We start from the raw sequence: 18,629 nt of genomic DNA, 5'->3' as shown, positions 1-18,629 counted from the left end.
CGCCCGACCGAGACAGGCCATTTTGATTGAAATGCAGACACAAAATGCTGGCAGGCAGCCATTATATTTAAGCTGAGGCCCCCCCGATCTATACATAAGTATGTGCCAGTGCGTGGACACAGTGGGGTTCAAACTAATAGAGCTGCTAAGTATTAAAATCGTAATAAAATATTTTACTATAGTTATTATACCCTTGCAGGGTATTATAATTTCAGTCAGAAGTTTGAAACGCAGTGAAGGAGACGTTTCCGAACCTATAAAGTATATATATTCTTGATCAGCATCAACAGGGGAATCTTTCTAGATATGCCAGGAAGAAATCGATTTTTTGGCCATTTTTGCAAAATTCCATAAGGGGTTACATCATTAAAATTTTTGATTTTGATAAAAAATTGAATTTTCAAAATTTTTAAATGAAGTATGCAGATCTATTAACTGTAGAAATTCTTGCACAGAACAGTTTTCCGATTTAAAATTAATGCTCTTATGGCCGAGATATGATATTTTTAATTTAAAAAAAATCAAGAAGTTTTTTAATATAAAAAATCAGATTTTATAATACAAAATAATATTTTTCCAAGTCATGGAATCATTTCCGACCCCATAAACCACATATATTCTTGATCAGCAATAACATGCGAATCTCTCTAGACATGTCCGGAAGAAATCGATTTTTTGGCCATTTTTGCGAAATTTCATAAGGGGTTACATCATTAAAATTAGCAAAAATGGCCAAAAATTTGGATTTCTTAAAATTTTAAATTTAGTATGCAGTTTTTTTAAATTAATAAAAACTAACACAAAACTGCTTTCCGAATCGAAATTAATGCATTTTTGGCTTAGTTATCATATATTTTAATTGTTACCTGCAAGGGTATACAAACTTTGGCTGGCCAAAGTTAGCTTTCTTTCTTGTTTTTAATTTAATTGCAGCAAGCTGCCAGGAACTGAAAGCGAATGCCGATGGCGAGACAGAGAGCGTTGGCAAGGAGGATCAGGACGAGCAGGAGCAGAAGAGGACCAGGAGCTGCGGCAGCACGACGAGGGTGCCACCAAGACCAAGCCGAAACCACTGGGAATGACCTCCGACATTCTGTTTCTTTTATTTATTTAAAGCTGAAGTAAATAAAAAACCTTTAAAAATTTGTTATTTTTTACTTATGAGGAGGATTGCGGTTTTTGATGATGCAGATGAGCATCACAGATGCAGATGAGCATCACTGATGCAGATGAGCATCACTGATGCAGAGAAGCATCACCGATGCAGATGAGCATCACTGATGGAAGTGAGCATCACTGATGGAAGTGAGCATCACTGATGGAAGTGAGCATCACTGATGGAAGTGAGCATCACTGATGGAAGTGAGCATCACTGATGGAAGTGAGCATCACTGATGGAAGTGAGCATCACTGATGGAAGTGAGCATCACTGATGGAAGTGAGCATCACTGATGGAAGTGAGCATCACTGATGGAAGTGAGCATCACTGATGGAAGTGAGCATCACTGATGGAAGTGAGCATCACTGATGGAAGTGAGCATCACTGATGGAAGTGAGCATCACTGATGGAAGTGAGCATCACTGATGGAAGTGAGCATCACTGATGGAAGTGAGCATCACTGATGGAAGTGAGCATCACTGATGGAAGTGAGCATCACTGATAGAAGTGAGCATCACTGATAGAAGTGAGCATCACTGATGAAAGTGAGCATCACTGATGGAAGTGAGCAAAACTTTTCATTCAAATTGGCCGCTTTCCAAATTGGGGTAACAGGCGAACAGAAACCAGCAGCAAGCAACTGAAAACTGGTATAAACTGTTATAAAAACATTTGGGCAAAAATAATAATTGGTATAAACTGTTATATTTCATTTTATGCATTTATACCTATTTTTTGCCGACAACAACAGCTTATGGCAACAACAACCTTTTTACAACAACATCCCTACAGCAGCCCATCCAAATTTCCAAAAATTTCCATGCAAATTGCCCGTTTCCCAAACTGGGGTAACAGGCGAACAGAAATCAGCAGCAAGCAACTGAAAACTGGTATAAACTGTTATAAAAAGTCCAAGTTTCAAACCATTTAGGAGCCGGTGCAAGTAAGCGGAGACTCAAACCTTTTGAATAACTGTTATATTTCATTTTATGCATTTATTTGTTGCCGACAACAACAGCTTGATGGCAACAACAACCTTTCTACAACAACATCCCTACAGCAGCCCATCCAAATTTTTGAACATTTCCATGCAAATTGCCCGTTTCCCAAATTGGGGTAACAGGCGAACAGAAACCAGCAGCAAGCAACTGAAAATTGGTATAAACTGTTATAAAAAGTCCAAGTTTCGAACCATTGATCTTGGAGTAAGCGAAGACTCAAACCAGATGTGACCATACTGTAAATTTTTTGGCTAAAATGTTGCTTAAATGCACCTGGGCACACTGAGTTTCATACTAGCAGAGACTCAAACCTTTTGAATCCAAATTTAGGGATTATTTTACAACTGCACCTGGGCACACTGAAACTGATCGTCGTTAAATTCAAATTCAAATTTGGCAGTTGAAATATTTAAAAAAAATTTTTAAATTCTGAAAAAAATCTAAAATAAATATAAAAAATCTGAAAAAAATGTTAAAAATTCAGAAAAAAATTAAAAAATATCATATATATAAAAATATATATATATATAAAAATATCAACAATTTTATATTTTACAGATTTTAATAAGTAATTTAATTTCCTTCATTATTTTTATACGCATTGAATCACCCCTTTAATAATTATATCATTCAAGCTATTGTTTCACCCGCCGCTGTACTATGTGCATCCCATATATCCTCTCACACTAATCTGTATTATGTACACAGTTGATTCGCCTGCCACTCACCCAGGCCCACACTCCCACGGATCCCACACCCACATAACCAGGACATCCCCTACATAAGTAACGCCACATATGATTTCATTCATATGCAGAAGAACTATGCTGATGCTCCTCCCTCCTGCAGAAGGGCCCATCATTGATTTGCAATGCCTAAAATGTTTCAGCCTGATGATGGGAATTCCCTTCCTGACCCCCATCCTCCATTGCTGCTGCTGTTGCTGTTCCGCTCTGCCTAACTGCCAAACATTCCGAAATGCCGGAGTGCGTGTCTGCCTCTGTGTGTGTGTGTGGTGTGTTTGCCATCGTTTTTGGAAATATTATATGCTCATACCTCCGTTTTCGAGTAAATTGTGTAAATATTTGCGCTCGTAAGTGGATTGGAGATGGATGAGTCTATCAACAGAGAAGCCGGCGTCGCAGCAGGCAGAGCCGCTGGCATGGCCATCATCATATGCGTGTACCCCCCGGCCAGGTCCCCAGATATACTACATTCGGATGTACATGTGGTACAGCTGGCTACCTGATATCCTTTCCGAAGATGATGGAGCTTGTTGCATCTCGTTTACGTTCTGACAAAGAATTTATTCACTTAAACATTTAGAGCAACGAGTGCACAGCCCAGGAACTCACTAAGTGGGTCATTCAAAGGCCAGATTTTAACAGTTTCCACAACCCCGATGACCTTATTTGGCGGCTTTCTTGCCAGCTTCCTTATCCTTCTCCTTCTCCGGCTCGCTTTCGGTGGTCTCGCCTTCATCCTCCTCATCATCCTCGTCGTCGTCTTCATCGCTATCATCCTCGTAGTCGCCATCGGACTCATCCTCATCATCATCATCGCCGTAGGAGTAACCGCCGCTGGCTCCACCGCCATAGTAGCCACTGCCACCGGCACCGTAGTAGCCGCCGTAGCCCTCCTCGTCGTCGCTGCCACCGCCCTGTTGCTGGCGACCGAACTTATGCGAGCGCGTGGACATGCTCAGATCCTTGGTAACCGAGGTGTCGTAGTTGCACTTCGGGCAGGGAATGGCCTTGTTCTTGTCGTACTTGAAGCCCTTGCGGCGCACATGATCCTCGCAGTAGCAGGTCTTGCAGCGCAGGCAGGAGTACTGGCCCAGTCGGTTGCACGACTGGCACTTGTAGTTCTCCGATTCCAGCACCTGGAGATGATCAAAAATGGTTAAATAACAGCTCAAAAGGAGGACATCCCAAGAAACTAACCTGACAGCTGGCCTGGTGCTCGAACTGGTCGTCCTCGCACAGGAAGCCATTGCAGAAGGAGCACTTGAAGATGCGTCCACCATGCTCCCACACCCCGCGCTCGCACTCCAGGCATACCGCATTCTGCAGCGGGCACGTGCAGGCGTGGTTTTGCAGGCACTTGCGGCCGTGGCACACCCAAGCCTCGCAGAAGTCGCAGATGGCGCCCACCATGCCCAGGCCGGTGGTGTAGACGCCGGGATGCTTCACCACACAATCGCCCGTCTTCAGCATGCACTTGATCTTGCCGCACTGGGCGCAAATGGGCAGGCGCTGGAGGCTCTGGCAGAAGTAGCAGAAAGCTCGCGACTTCTGCTTCTTCTCGCACTTGTCGCACTCCATCGGGGCATTGCAGGGCAGATCGGCCAGCGGCACCTCGCGGCTGCGGATCTCCTTGAGGCGCAGCTTTTGCTTCTCGGCCTTCTTTCGCTGTCCAGTTTTCTTTTTCGGCATTTTGGAAAACCGGGGAAATTTATTTTCCTTTTACGTGTGCGATAAGTGTGGCTGCAAGTGGGAGCGGCAGAAAATACCAATAAATAAATGACATTGTTGGTATTTTTCAACTGTTATAGCTAGATATAGCTATAAAATAGCTGTTCTATGTCTATACCTGACAACCCTAGACGCCTAAGGTCATACTGCTGTGGAAAAAATAAATCAAATTTGTAAATCCGCATTTTCACATTAAATTTAATAAAATAGCGCAATGCCAAAGTACTATTGCGACTACTGCGACACCTACTTGACCCACGACTCGCCGTCGGTGCGGAAAACCCACTGCACCGGCCGCAAGCACCGCGACAATGTGAAATTCTACTACCAGAAGTGGATGGAGGAGCAGGCCCAGCACTTGATCGACGCCACCACCGCTGCCTTCAAAGCTGGAAAGATCACCAACAATCCATTCGCCGGGGGACCATCTGCGGCTCCTCCCAAGCCGGCGGGCGTCTCTATTCCGCCGCCAAACATGGGCGCTCCGCCGCGTCCCGGCATGCCTGGAATGCCGTACATGCCACCGATGATGAATCCCATGATGACGGGCATGCGTCCGCCTCCGATAATGAATCCCATGGCCATGATGGGCCCACCGCCACCGCTGGGCACTATTCCCGGCGTGCGTCCGTCCATCATGAACGGACCCAATTGACAGAAAGCTGGGATCTCCAGTACAAGGAAGGAGCCCACCTCTTGAGGTGGCCTAATTAAGTCGTAGCCCTTAAGTAACAACTATTGCAACCTAAAGAAATTATGTAAATTTATATAAAAAAGGAAATTTACTCAAGAAGTGGTAGTTTTGGGGATTCCTGTATAAAGAGATGTTTTTCTATAGTAATGAATATATTTAGGAAACATTTAAACACAAATGCATTTTGCCCTTTGTCTACAATACAGTTGTCTAGCAGCTTTTACAATTTTCATCTTACTCACTAGTTAGGTTTATGTGAAGAGAATATAATGCGGATTATAATTGTTAAAATACGAATGCGTTTCGGGATTGAAGTGTTAGTTGGGTAGCAGTAGGATATCCTGGCCATTGTCCCGCGAAGGCGCCGCTTAAACTAAATTGTTACTACACACACTTAGGATCTTAGGATACGATATATGTTAAGGAATTGGTCAGGAGCTGGGGCTATCTAGCGACACGCTGGCGCTTGCTGGGTGAGACCAGCACTGGAGATGGTTGATGGTTGCCGGAGATTGCGTCAAAAATGCTGGTCTCCGAGCGCCGGTACTCGCTGCCAATGTTTTCCAGATTCAGATCGGCGTCGAGAACCAGAACCTGGAAGATAGAACGAATGGTTTAAGATGCAGCGTAAGCTCCTCTTAAGAGAATTGCATTCTTACCTTGCAGGTCTGCGGTCGGCGGTGATGTATCAGCCAGTCCTCGTGCAGCTCGTGCAGGTCCTGGAGGTACTTTAGCGGCACACAGCTCTCCTCGGAGCGGGCCCGCTGGCGTATGCGCTCGTGCGCCACCTCGGGCGAGGTGCGCAGGTAAATGATGAGATCGGCTTGCACGTGGATGGACTCATCGATGAATTTGTACCATTCCTGCAGCGTGTTGAACATCCCCTCCTCCAGGGAGCCATTGCGATGCATGTTCTCCACGAAGCAGTAGCTGCAAAAGGGAACTCGATTAACCCTAGACGGTCATGCTTATTTTTCCTACGTTAAGGTTATGCTTCGTCGAATCGACGACGCCAATTTTAAAATAAGTATAATTGTTAAAAAACAAACAAATATTGTAAAAAAAAATTTAACATCGTTTAATTCATCATTTTAACTGTTCAAAATTAGAAATAATAATTAATTCTTATATTAAGAATATACTTAAAAACTAAGAATAAAAAACGACCTTTTTTTCATTTTTCGAACTTTTGTGATTTTGCGTCGTCGAATCGACGAAGCATGACCGTCTAGGGTTAATGACCTGGCCAAACCGGATTGCAGATGCACTTACCGCGAGCTAAAAATGGAGCGCTCCATTATTTTTAGCTTCTTGTCGGTGGGCGCCGTATGCGCCTGCAGCATGGTCAACGTGACATAACTCTGAAAGGGCATGGCCCACTTCTCGGGGTCCTTGTACATCAGCTCCAGCAGGTTGACGCCGTTGACGTTGCGCCACTTCTCCACGGGCTCGGTGAGCAGGCAAATGTCGTTCTTGTACTTCTCAAAGTGGTTCAGATACGTAGTCTTTCCGCTCCCGATGTTGCCCTCGATGAGCACAGTGAAGGGCTGCGTGCCCTCGGCGAACTTGCGTCCCTGCCGGGCACTGGATGCTGCCGCCGCCATCAGTCCGGACAAACCGCGATCTGCACGTGAAGATTGAGATAATGAAGTACGGTTCGGTAGGTACAGCTCCGCTCAGATTTTCCGGATACAAGAGAGTGCAATGTACTACTGAACGAGGCGGCGGGAGAATTCTGACTAACCACCCCGCCAGAGCGGCACAATGATCGTCTTTTACCGCCGATATTCCAAAAGAGCGGGAACCGCCATTTGTTTTTCAATCGGGTTTTTTCTCGATCGTTGTGTTTGTTTTTGTCAACCGGCTGACACGATTGTGCGTGTGTGTGCGTGTGTTGCGTGAATGTGCGTGTTAAAAGTTTAAATTTTAAATTAAGTTTGATTTACCAATAAAGGTTAATATTTCCCGTTTCCACATATCAGGCGTCGGTGGTGTCCGCGGAAAAATTAAATTAGTACATTACGAAATGTACTTTCTTAAATGCAAAAAGAACAGCATAGAAATCTTTAAAATAAGCCGGTATTTGTCTTTTTTGTGCCTTTTTTCCTTAATTTCACAAAATGTGTTTTGTTTTTGCAATGGCAAAACAGCTGATTAATCGATTCGCCACAGCTGTTTGATGGTTAGTTATCGAATATTTACTATCGGTTCTCGGCCATCGCTAAGAAGACGCATTTTTTTTATCAATATTTGTAAACTTTTATAAAAACCTGAATAAAAACTTGTTTTAAGGGGCAATTTTAGCCAGGCACTTGACTAGTCATGTCCATAGAAATCGAATCAGCCGAGTGAGTACCATAAAATACAAGTTATTACCCTGAAAAAGCAGTTTTAAGCCATTCTGAATTTCCTCATCCTCCCAAAGTGTGATCCGGCTTATCCAGCAGTATCTCAAGGAGTCCAACTTGATGAAGACCCTGCAGACCCTACAGGTGAGTCCAGCTCTTATCCGGAAACCCCTTTAAACCCATTTTTATACCAGGAGGAAACGGGTGTCTCTCTCAACACAGTGGACAGCGTGGATGGCTTTGTACAGGATATATCCAATGGCCACTGGGACACTGTGCTGAAGGTGACGCAATCCCTGAAGCTGCCGGACAAGAAGCTGCTCAATCTCTACGAGCAGATCGTGCTGGAGCTGATAGAACTGAGGGAATTGGGTGCCGCCAGATCCTTGCTTCGCCAAACAGATCCCATGAGCATGTTGAAGCAGCAGGAACCCGAGAGATATATACATTTGGGTTAGATTAAGCTCATTTATCAGTTTAAAACTGAATGTCATTATTTAATAATCTCTATTTATAGAAAACATGCTGCAGCGCGCCTATTTTGATCCCAGAGAAGCCTATGCGGAGGGCAGCAGCAAGGAGAAGCGACGCACGGCCATTTCCCAGGAACTAAGTGGCGAGGTGCATGTGGTGCCCTCTTCCAGGCTCTTGGCCCTCCTCGGCCAGGCTCTCAAGTGGCAACAGCACCAGGGATTGCTCCCACCTGGCACCACCATTGATTTGTTCCGCGGCAAGGCGGCCATGAAGGATCAGGAGGAGGAGATGTATCCCACACAGCTGTTCCGGCAGATCAAGTTTGGCCAGAAATCGCATGTGGAGTGCGCCCAGTTCTCACCCGATGGGCAGTACCTGATCACGGGCAGTGTAGATGGCTTCTTGGAGGTGTGGAACTTCACCACCGGCAAGGTGCGAAAGGATTTGAAATATCAGGCGCAGGATCAGTTTATGATGATGGAGCAGGCGGTGCTGGCTCTGAATTTCTCTCGCGACTCTGAGATGGTGGCCTCCGGGGCCCAAGACGGTCAGATTAAGGTGTGGCGCATCATCACTGGTCAATGCCTGCGGAAATTCGAAAAGGCTCACACGAAGGGTATTACCTGCCTGCAATTCTCGCGCGATAACAGCCAGGTTCTCAGTGCCTCCTTTGATTATACTGTAAGGTTACATGGCCTAAAGTCGGGAAAGATGCTGAAGGAGTTCAAGGGCCACTCGTCCTTTGTCAATGAGGCCACCTTCACTCCCGATGGACACAGTGTGCTCAGCGCCTCCTCCGATGGAACTGTGAAAGTGTGGTCCCTAAAGACAACCGAGTGTGTGGCCACGTACAAGCCTTTGGGCAACGAACTGGCCGTAAACACTGTTCTCATACTGCCCAAGAATCCAGAGCACTTTATCGTCTGTAATAGATCCAATACGGTGGTCATCATGAACATGCAGGGACAGATTGTGCGTTCCTTCTCGTCGGGTAAGAGAGAGGGCGGCTCGTTTATCTCGGCTACTCTCTCGCCCCGCGGCGAGTTCATCTACTGCGCTGGCGAGGATCAGGTGCTGTATTGCTTCTCTGTTTCATCGGGAAAACTGGAACGTACTTTGAATGTGAGTTGGGATTTTACTGTGCATCTAGAATTTCTTTTTCTAATATTAATTTCCCCCCTTAGGTTCATGAAAAGGATGTCATAGGTCTGACGCATCATCCGCACCAGAATCTGCTGGCCAGCTACAGCGAGGATGGCCTTCTGAAGATTTGGAAACCCTAGATCTTATAAGCAATTGACTTTTACTCCTAGTTTTAGTTTAACCAACAAAATATACCTACTGCCCCCGAAAGTATTTACGGTTTTGCATTTTCTCAAGCCCTCAGCTATACCCCCATCAATATCTTCAATCATGTCTCTCTATATGAAACAAATTGACTTTAATTAAAAATTATGCAAAGCGCTAATCCGCAGAGTTTGCCTCAATTGCTGGGCCTCAGCGCTTAAATTAGTCGAGCAACGACACTCAGCCGGTTCACTTGCCGCCAGCAATGAAGAGCGACGAGATCATTGAGAAAATCCGAAACAAGCTGAAGGAATCGGACCCAGCCCGGCGGACTGTGGTCAATACCTTTCAGTTTAACTTTACCGATTCGGATGGCAATCTCATCAAGAGCATGGGTGAGTGCAGTGCTGGGCCTTGTCATGGCTAAGTGGAGGCTGATCGTCTTATCGCAGTCTTTGATTTCAAAGCCCTGGACATCTACGAGGGCTGTGCCTCTAGTGCAGATGGACAGGTGACCATTTCTGATGAGGATTTCTACTTGGTGGGCACGAAGCAGAAGACGTTTCAGGAGATTTTGCAGCAGGATAAGGCCAAAATAGACGGCGATGAGGAGGCCATTAACAAGATGCTGGAGAAGTTTCGCATAAACACACAGAACTAGGGGTGAATCATATCGAAAATATCAGAAAGTTTTATATATCGAAATATATCGATATTATCGAAAGAAGATTTACAAAGCTTTTGATAAATAAATATTCTTAAAGCCTTAAATGAGGATGTTATTTTCAAAAATATTGCTTTTTTAACCCACCCCATATAGACTGCAATTAAATAATAAAAATTAAATTAAAAAAAAATTAAAATGTGTGTATTAATCACTGGCTTAAAGCCTTTAATTTAAAAATCATTCATTAAATTGGTTTTAGTATTCATTTATTTAATTACCTTTATTTATATTTAATGTTAACATGGAATTGTTTTTGTAGGTGTTTCCTTTTAATTTGAAATTTGCTGTTCTGCATTTTATTATTCAACTATTTTGTTATCTCTCGCCATCATACTTCTTTTGGTGCCAATACTGCGGTTTTTAATTTTCTGTTTATGGTTTTGGTTTTGAAAATCGTCTCCTTTTCTCAATTCAAATATGTGTTTGACTCTCCGTTGCGTGGCTTATTTATAGGTTTAATTGTAATTTTAACATTTGCTCTTTTTTGGGGGTGTTTTAATTTAACCTTGTGTTACTTTAGTAAACGTTTTGTTTTTAGTTTAGAACATTTTGGTTTTTGGGGGCAGGTTTCTTTTCTTTCTGGGGACTTTCCTTCTCGAACATTTTATTTGCTTTGGGTTTTAGTACTATTTTTTTTCTTTTTCTTTAAATTTATGTTTAATTTTTATTGCTAGAACACAAATTCAGAGTTTTCCTTTTTATTATTAACTAATTGAATTGTTCTTTTTCGGTTTTAATGTAATACAACAACAAAATTTGTACACTTAAACTAAGGTTTATTTTCATGAATTAATTCTTAGGAATTACTTGATCATTATGCTTTTTTATGCAACAATTTAACAACGTTTTACTTCTTCAATGTAATTGTATTTATTTTTTTGGTTTTTATTTATCAATTTTAATTTTTACTTTTACTTTTATTTAATTAATGTAGCATTTTTTGTAACACCTACATACGTTTATTATAAATGGGGGTTTTTTACGTTAAACGGGTTTAAGTTTCCATCGCTGATTTAAGCCATATTATTTAATTTTTCTCAATTTGTTTTCTTCTTTGCAAAACGTACGTGCGCTATGAAACCAATAATTATTATTTATTAGACGAAATTTCAGGGAATTTATCATCATTCGACTCCAAAACGGAGGAAACTGATATGAACTAAAGCCGTTATTAAATTCACAATAGGTTTTGCATATGTATAAGGTCGATAAAATAACGGTAAACATATGTAAAATATATCATACACAAAACTGAAGTGGAATTAAATGTAAATATTCGGTTTCCTTGTGTTTTTAGATCTCTTTTGTTTAGCTTCTTGTATAATTTACTTTATTATTATCGTTCCCTTTAGCGTATACATTTTTATAAATATTCTTGTTCGCCTTAAATGTTTATAAAAATGTGCTTAAATAGACAAAAATCTTTGAATTTATTCTCTTTCCATTTCTCTGTCGCTTTTCATTTCATTTTCCATCTGCGGGCCGCTAATTTTTATTAAATGTTTCTTTCTTTTATTCTCATATAAACCTCGCTCCCTCTCGATTTAGCGTCATTTAACTCTTTGCTTTTATTCTTTGCTGGAAGATACAGTTTTGATAGTCACTAATTCTTTTATTTATGCATTATTTCATCTTCAACTTCTCCTCTTGGTTGTTGTATGTTTGATTTGTGTAGCTTCAAGGGTAGAAGATTTTTCATTTTCATTAGTTTTTGTACAAAATGTATAAATAAAAAGTCATGCGCGTATGTATAGGTAGTTAATTATTATTGTTTTATGCCCTTTAGTATGTTGCTGCCGTTATTCGTTATCGGTTTATCTATCGGTTTGCGAATGTGTGTGTGTGTATTGTTTTATTTACGCTTACGCTCTTCGATTCTCCTGTTTGTATAATTAATTCAATTTATGCTTCACCTAAATATTACTCGTATCAAATATAAAAATCAACAACATTATTTTATTTCTTCTTCGTCCTGTCTGCGCGGTCGTCTCCTGTGGCTGTGAAAATGATTCGTTCCTGCACTTCCGCTTGCTCTATCCTGCCCATTTCCGCTTCCCTTTCATTCTCCCTGGTTTCTACATAATCCTTCTTCCCTTCGCCATACGTATTTCGCTATGTGTATAATATAGTTTATTAAATGTAGCTATTATTTGTTGCTTATGCTCCCCGTCACGCCATCCTTTACTTTCCTTACTTATGTGAAACGCTTCTGGCTAATCGTGTTATCGCAACTACAATATGCGCGCCCTACTGTACTTTTATAGCGTCGCATTCGCTCCTTTCCATCTATATTTCCTACTAATCGCGCCCCGCTTTGATCGCCATTAAATTTATGTCTTAATCAATTCGCATTTTTGCATAATTTCTTGTCTTTTAGGTATTGTTAACTTTTGAATTTCTGTTTCTGTTTCCGTTTCCGGTCTCCTCCTGCTGCTGCTGCTGATTCCTCCCCTGTCGCTGTATGAGCCTGTGTATCCTGTGTAAACTACTACTCTTGCTCTGCAAAGTTGCTTTGTTCGCCATTACCTAGTTTTAGCCTTATTCTAAATGCGTTTTAAAACCGAAACTGAAGGTTGCGATAAAAGTGCCTAAGACTCCGCTTCCGCCGAACCATCGTTAGACATTCGCCATTTGGTTGACATGGTCGATATTATCTTCATCGAAATGCACATCGTTGATGAAAATGTCCGCGGCCAGCTGGTCCTCGTCCAGCTCCAGGTCGTCCTCGTCGTCATCTTCCCCGCTCATCAGTCCATGGCCCATGTCCACGCCGGCAATGCAGATGTGGGGCGGCGGCGGCACACTAGTGGGTGGCAAGGGAGCTGGCGGTATGATCAGGTTGCCGCTGTTGATCCCATGCAAGCTGCCCGCAATGCTGGCACCGCCGCTCTGCAAATGCCGGCGACTAGAGCTGAGACCTGCTGTTGGGAGAAAAGTGGGATTAAGGTTGCTATTTAAAATGTTTTTAAATCACTAAGAAAATCCCCTTAAAGTTTTAAAATCATAAATAATTACCTTGAAATAATGTAAATAAAACCAAACTCAAAGAAAACCTGAAGAAATCATAAGGCAATGATAAGGTTATGTTAAATATAAGATTAAATTTGATATATCCTGATAAGGACTCACCTGTGGCACTCGTCTGCGAGTCGTAATGTGCATTGCGATGTAGGCCCAATTGACGGACATGGTTCCTACGGTTTCTTCTGGAGTGACAGAGTATGCATAGGAGACAGATTAGGGACGAGACGACGAGAAGTGTTATAATTATTAGAACGTCGTAGTCCTCCTCGGCCGCTTCCGTGGTACCTGCAGGGATGTAAAGCGTTTTGGGGGGAAAAGGCAAGAGCACACAAAAGGTAGACTCGTTAGTGAATAATACAGCTTAAAAATGAATCTTTATTAATAGGATGGAATACAGTTGGGCATGTGTGGGTAGATCTCTGTAGGAAGTTATCCTAGAGAGTCTTGGGTGTGTCATGAACTTGATGTTCTTGTTCTGAGTGCTGTGGTGTCGGCTGTTAACCTAGGCTTCACAAGTTTTTAATTAGCGATAGATTTAGGGTTGACGGTTTAGTTCAGTTTATCAGCGGCGGCACCAGGAAGGTATTAAACAAATGGACTACGTGCGGTGCACATGACAAGTGGGTTTTGGGGAAGGGTGCAGAACATAAAGAAGCCAGAACCAAAAAACAGAGACTATAACTTTGGCATGCTCATCAACTCAACAACTCTTACAATGCAATCGAAATGAACTCAAAGGCTGCAACTGAGGAGAATATAGGACTGTGAACAGTGATCATCTGCTGGTCAGGACATCTACGGGGCTTCAAGGGGGTTTGAGTTATTCATTCTAGGTTCAAGTTTGAGTTTATGTTCGAGTTTGAGTGGGTCTATCTCTGGGTTGAACTCTGTGCATGTCATGAGCGTGGCGTGGCGTGGAGTGTTGAACGATTGTAGGACAAGCTAATGCAGAACTCACGTGTTAATTGTGACCAAACAGTTTCTTTACTTATGTAATAGAGTTAATATTCTTTTCTTGGTTTAATGTTTTTTGTTTTATTTTGTCGCTTTGCTTGTTGTTAGAAAAGTGAGTACGAATTCTCGCGCTATCAGAATGTTTCATTTATGTTAATATGTTTTCTTAATAATGTTGCTCGCTTTTGATTCTCGTGGCAATTCCAATTCCGATTTGAAAATTTTGATTTTTCAGGTTTCATTTCGTTTTTTAGTTTTAGTTGTAAGTATTAAATACTAATGCCGTAATTGCTAAAACAAATGTCTGTAGAAATGTGGGCAAATGCGTGGACCTTGCGTCACCTGTGCCAGAGGTTTGGGGGTAAAGTTCAGATTCGAGGAAGGGTTTATTTTGTTTATATAAAAAGTTTCACAGTCGAACAGTTTGTAGTTGGTTTTTGTTAGTGGAGACAAAAGAAAGAACAGAGAGAAATAGAGGGAGAATTAGACAAGTAGAGAGAGAGAAATAGAGAAAGATGAGTTTAGTGTAGAATCACCGGGAGTGACATGATCGGGAAAGCTGAGAGAGTGTCTGTATAAGGGATGTTTATCGAGGGGGAAAAGATAGATTTGACGGACTGAAAATATTATATATTTTATATATAATATTTAAAATCCTTAAAATAGAATGCATCGATCTTTTCTACCATCCCCAGTCTGTATTAGCGAGTGTTCTGTATGCCATTCGAGGTGAGAAAAGTCATGTAATTCGTGGAGGGACCTATTGAAGGGGGTTTTTTGGGGGATCTGAGCTCAGAATGTATGTACAAAGGTCTCTGGCCAAAACACAAAACAGCTAGTAAATGTAGTTAGAGTTCAAAACACGAATACTTAGGTGCAAGAAGACTTAGAGAATAAATACAGGATAGCTTCGGTTGGGCCTTTAGCTGGTATTTAGGTTAGTATGGATTATTTTAGTTGCTATATTTAGTGGTTAACGCTTTGCAAGTGTTTCGTCGGGTTCAAGTTTTCTTTACGCATCAAATGAAAAGTGTAAAAAACGGAATCATAGTCATAATCATAATCATAATCAGATGAGGTACCAAACCAAGTTAAATGAAAGTGGAAACTATATATTGGCCCCATGGACGCACTGGAAACACAAACACGAAACAAAACTTAATAGTAAAATTAAGTTACGTAAACTTAGGCGAAAAAAGCAAATAAAAATTGAACTGAACCGTTCGACTCACTCACGACTCACAGTGCAATTCGTCAGTGTCATCGCCGGGCCCGCAGTTCTTGACTCCGTCGCAGCGCAGCTTGTCGGAGATGCAGTATCCGGCCCCGCACTGAAAGTGATACGTGGACTCGCAGTGCAGGCCCACGGACGGTGGTCCAGGACCAGAGTCTTGGATCTCGGTCCACACGATGCGAAAGCCCTAAAGGAAATGCGTTAAGAAATCCTTCCGGTTTCTAGAATGGAGCAGCTTACCTGGGCGCCCACTGTCTTGTCACTAGTGGTGAAGCTTATGCGCGCCGTCTGACCGGTGGAGGTGTAGTGCCAGTGCTCCACGGGTGGCTTTTCGCCGCACAGTTCCAGCGGCGGCTGGTCAGAGTCCACATCCATCCACAGTCGCAGCACAGCAGCAGGACAGCCGCGATCTGGGGGGAAATAGGTTTAACTACAGGAAATTTCAAAGAGGAAACAGGATACTTACTGGCTGGGTCTCCTTCCAGGCCAAACTGCTCAAAGTGTATGGACAGCTTGTAGCCAGGACGGGCCTTCATTACCCAATTGCAGGCATTGGAGGCCATGCCTCGGCCTGGCGCCTTGTAACCCGCTGGCCAGTTGGGCGAGGTGATCAGTCCCGAGTCCTGGTTGCTGAAGTTGCCGCCACAGTCGCCGGCATCCGATTTGGCAGACTCGAAGAAGTAGCGCGCCTTGAAACCACTGGCCACGCTCTCCTGGTCCGTGTGCAAAGTGATGCGCAGCCCCACCGCTCCCCGGGGGCTCTCGACGGGTCCGGGGGCTGTCTGACCGCAGTAACGGCCCAGCAGGCGGTCATTGTTGTCCCGATAGACCACATACATCTCCAGCCAGTCCTCAAAGCAGGCGCCGGAACTGCAAGGATTAGATTGGAATAGTTAGAGGAGAATTCTCTGTGAAAGAGTAGTGTAGTATTACCCATAAGCTCCCGCCGTGGCATTGGCATTGTTGTCCGCTTTGATCTTGAAGTGATCAAACACAATGGTCACCTGCTCATCAGCCTCGGCCAGGAAGAGGTACGAGCAGTTCGTGTCCGAAGGATAATTGGAGGGATACCGTGGACTGTTTAGTTCGCCGCGCTTCTTGGAGCTGCTCACATAGGTGAAGCTGCAGGTGCCATCGGGCGCTGCTGTCCCCGGGATCTTGTACTCCGTTTCGAAGGTGTACTTGCCCTTGAAGCCGCGGCCTTGAAGCTCACCGGAGCTGAAGACCATGGCCAGGCGGGGTCCCTCGCTTATAACGCGCTGCGTTTCATTGCCACAGAGCTCGTAGTCGAACTTGTCATAGGCGTCGGCTGTTTCCTGGCCCTTCAGATAGATTTTTAGATAACCGTCCGTGCAGTTGGACCTTAGAGAAGAAGGTAAAAAAAATATAGTATAAAGTATAATAATTATAAAAGATTTTTAAGTATTTTTTGTGAGATATTTGCTTACTCGCTCTTGTCCTTGTGCTCCACCTTGGGAATATTGAAAGCGTTAAACTCGAGGCGTACACGCTCCAGATGCTGGGCATCCTGCATGCCATAGATGAAATATCTAAAGGAGAATCACATGTTATTAAATGCATACTTTACCTTAAAATGGATTATAAAGTTATACACTCACCTACACACAGTTTTTGGTATATAGGGATAGGGATAGTTGGGTGAGAGCACAAAGCCAGTGGATTCCTTCTTCGATAAAATCTTTTGATCACATTCAGAGCCACGTATGTGAATGCCATCATTTTCACCTGATGTTGGCATTTTGATTGTAAAGATTTTGAGGTAATTTCGATAGGTCAGATCAGGAGCCAGATTGTAGTATATAGCAGAAGTCACCAGAGATAGTTTTTGATTTGAATTTATGTAGAGAGAAAGTGTTAAAGGTTAGCATTTTTTTTTGTAGAAAGGGGAAAAGGGTTAAATTGAAATAAAAATGGCATCAAAACTCAAACAAAGCCAGTGAATAGGTGGGTTCAAGCACATACAATTAGCACATAAATGCTACCATTTTTGGGGTCCCCGAAAGTAGGACATAAGAACCTTTCGGGAACCCCAAAACTCAACAAATTGGCAGAACTGAAACGACAAACAATTGTTATTGAGTAACGACAATACTTACGTATAAAATCTAATTTAACAAAACTCTCGCTAAATTCATAAATTCCTTTAAAGCCACGATTTTGGGTATTTGCGGTGCGCGGTAACGTATAAAAATGAACGAAAAGGCTCGACTCGCTCGAATACAAAACTAAGTTTCTTTGCTGTCCGCAATATGTACCGATTAATGCTGACGAATTATCTGGACCATCGTACACTTTCACATAGTCAAATGGGCAGCTGTTTTTTTTAGGTTTTTAATAGTTGTAGTTGTTGTGTTGATTGGTGATTGTTGAAATTTTGTTGTAGATAATATTGCAGATGGAATAGAAGTTGGGATAGAGAAGAATTTAGGTTTTAGATAGGTCACAGATTAGGTGTATTTTGTATGTGTGTTTGCTGCTAAACAAAGCAAGTCCTAGTACCTGGCCAGGACTTGCTCTGATCTTGACTCTTAATCGTGTTTATGTTTGTGTGTTTTTTTAATTGTGCAGCATTAGAGGTACTCACTGTGGTCCACCAAAAAACAGATCGAAATCACGAAACTCTAATCTAACTCTCTGATTCGATTCACCAAGAAATTGATATGTGCATGACATATCCTTCGGATAGGCACCTGGATAGGTTGGCGATATGAGCGCACCAGTTTTGTTGACGCTCATGCTTGGCGTTATCGTGTAGGAACATGGCGAGCCCGCAATGGGTATGCCGATTTCATATTCCGCTTTTTGAGGATGAATAATAGGTAAAGGTCAGTAATTTACTCTAAAATATATAGTATGGTCTCTAAATCTTTACTTACATGCATTTATAAACCTAAACGTGCCCTCGAACAGGTCCGTGGTCACATTTTTGTTGCTAAAAAACGAAATCGCAACTGCCCGGTACATGGAAATGCGACGACGAGGCGGAATGGTGCCGCAGTAACGGCCACCGAATGGCGAATTGATCAGTTCCGCCGGCTCCGACGACTGCACCTCCGAGTAGATATCCATGTACTCATGAACACAACTATAACAAGTAGAGGATTACTATGAATAACTTTCTATCCAAGATGAAACCTTAATATTTACCTTGGTAATTCACCGACGGCCGAACCGCTGCAAAAGCAAAATATAAAAACGGGGAAACATTAGCATTTCTTTTATCTTTTTTCTA

General features: G+C 42.7%; 6 protein-coding genes across 13 annotated transcripts in view; 3 read left to right on the top strand and 3 right to left on the bottom strand.

The window, feature by feature from the left end:
• Positions 1–3,441: 3,441 nt before the first annotated feature.
• Noa36 (zinc finger protein 330 homolog Noa36) lies at positions 3,442–4,667 on the bottom strand. The gene is made up of 2 exons (XM_017182374.3): positions 4,104–4,667; positions 3,442–4,042 (listed from the first exon to the last, which is right to left on the bottom strand). The coding sequence occupies exons 1-2, from the start codon at positions 4,593–4,595 to the stop codon at positions 3,569–3,571; spliced, it is 966 nt and encodes a 321-aa protein (XP_017037863.1). The 5' UTR covers positions 4,596–4,667; the 3' UTR covers positions 3,442–3,568.
• A 91-nt stretch (positions 4,668–4,758) lies between these two features.
• On the top strand, positions 4,759–5,427 carry snRNP-U1-C (small ribonucleoprotein particle U1 subunit C). Its single transcript, XM_017182377.2, has one exon. The coding sequence runs from the start codon at positions 4,849–4,851 to the stop codon at positions 5,287–5,289; it is 441 nt and encodes a 146-aa protein (XP_017037866.1). The 5' UTR covers positions 4,759–4,848; the 3' UTR covers positions 5,290–5,427.
• Positions 5,428–5,461: 34 nt separating this feature from the next.
• On the bottom strand, positions 5,462–7,416 carry dnk (deoxynucleoside kinase). Its single transcript, XM_017182376.2, has 4 exons — positions 7,275–7,416; positions 6,601–6,952; positions 5,988–6,258; positions 5,462–5,922 (listed from the first exon to the last, which is right to left on the bottom strand). The coding sequence occupies exons 1-4, from the start codon at positions 7,303–7,305 to the stop codon at positions 5,773–5,775; spliced, it is 804 nt and encodes a 267-aa protein (XP_017037865.1). The 5' UTR covers positions 7,306–7,416; the 3' UTR covers positions 5,462–5,772.
• Positions 7,279–9,506, top strand: Smu1 (Smu1 spliceosomal factor). The gene is made up of 6 exons (XM_017182373.3): positions 7,279–7,407; positions 7,621–7,676; positions 7,754–7,820; positions 7,871–8,129; positions 8,194–9,272; positions 9,335–9,506. The coding sequence occupies exons 2-6, from the start codon at positions 7,651–7,653 to the stop codon at positions 9,431–9,433; spliced, it is 1,530 nt and encodes a 509-aa protein (XP_017037862.1). The 5' UTR covers positions 7,279–7,407; positions 7,621–7,650; the 3' UTR covers positions 9,434–9,506.
• A 171-nt stretch (positions 9,507–9,677) lies between these two features.
• On the top strand, positions 9,678–10,282 carry euc (eucalyptus). 2 transcript variants are annotated; one of them, XM_017182368.3, is made up of 2 exons: positions 9,678–9,832; positions 9,905–10,282. In XM_017182368.3, the coding sequence occupies exons 1-2, from the start codon at positions 9,703–9,705 to the stop codon at positions 10,096–10,098; spliced, it is 324 nt and encodes a 107-aa protein (XP_017037857.1). In that variant the 5' UTR covers positions 9,678–9,702; the 3' UTR covers positions 10,099–10,282. The 2 variants fall into 2 exon arrangements, with proteins under 2 accessions (XP_017037857.1, XP_017037856.1); XM_017182367.3 differs by having other exon boundaries at positions 9,890–10,282.
• Positions 10,283–10,353: 71 nt separating this feature from the next.
• LOC108085711 (cubilin) overlaps positions 10,354–18,629 on the bottom strand; it is a 48,806-nt gene continuing 40,530 nt past the window's right edge. For 5 of the 7 annotated variants that reach the window (XM_070287255.1, XM_041776244.2, XM_070287254.1 and 2 more), the window contains 12 exons: positions 18,545–18,571; positions 18,274–18,482; positions 17,982–18,195; positions 17,494–17,711; positions 16,996–17,122; positions 16,825–16,926; positions 16,310–16,738; positions 15,843–16,246; positions 15,617–15,786; positions 15,386–15,563; positions 13,294–13,473; positions 10,354–13,085 (listed from right to left, as the gene is read on the bottom strand). In XM_070287255.1, coding sequence (XP_070143356.1) covers positions 12,781–13,085; positions 13,294–13,473; positions 15,386–15,563; positions 15,617–15,786; positions 15,843–16,246; positions 16,310–16,738; positions 16,825–16,926; positions 16,996–17,122; positions 17,494–17,711; positions 17,982–18,195; positions 18,274–18,482; positions 18,545–18,571 — 2,563 coding nt within the window. In that variant the 3' untranslated portion in view covers positions 10,354–12,780. Of the gene's footprint in view, positions 13,086–13,179; positions 13,218–13,293; positions 13,474–15,385; positions 15,564–15,616; positions 15,787–15,842; positions 16,247–16,309; positions 16,739–16,824; positions 16,927–16,995; positions 17,123–17,493; positions 17,712–17,981; positions 18,196–18,273; positions 18,483–18,544; positions 18,572–18,629 lie in introns of all 7 variants that reach the window. The other 2 variants (XM_070287258.1, XM_070287257.1) reach the window with 2 other exon arrangements.

This window comes from Drosophila kikkawai, chromosome 3R (assembly GCF_030179895.1).
Source record: "Drosophila kikkawai strain 14028-0561.14 chromosome 3R, DkikHiC1v2, whole genome shotgun sequence".
Taxonomy (NCBI): Eukaryota; Metazoa; Arthropoda; class Insecta; order Diptera; family Drosophilidae; genus Drosophila; species Drosophila kikkawai.
Note: the sequence above shows the minus strand (reverse complement) of the source record. Positions and strands in the feature narration are given on the sequence as shown.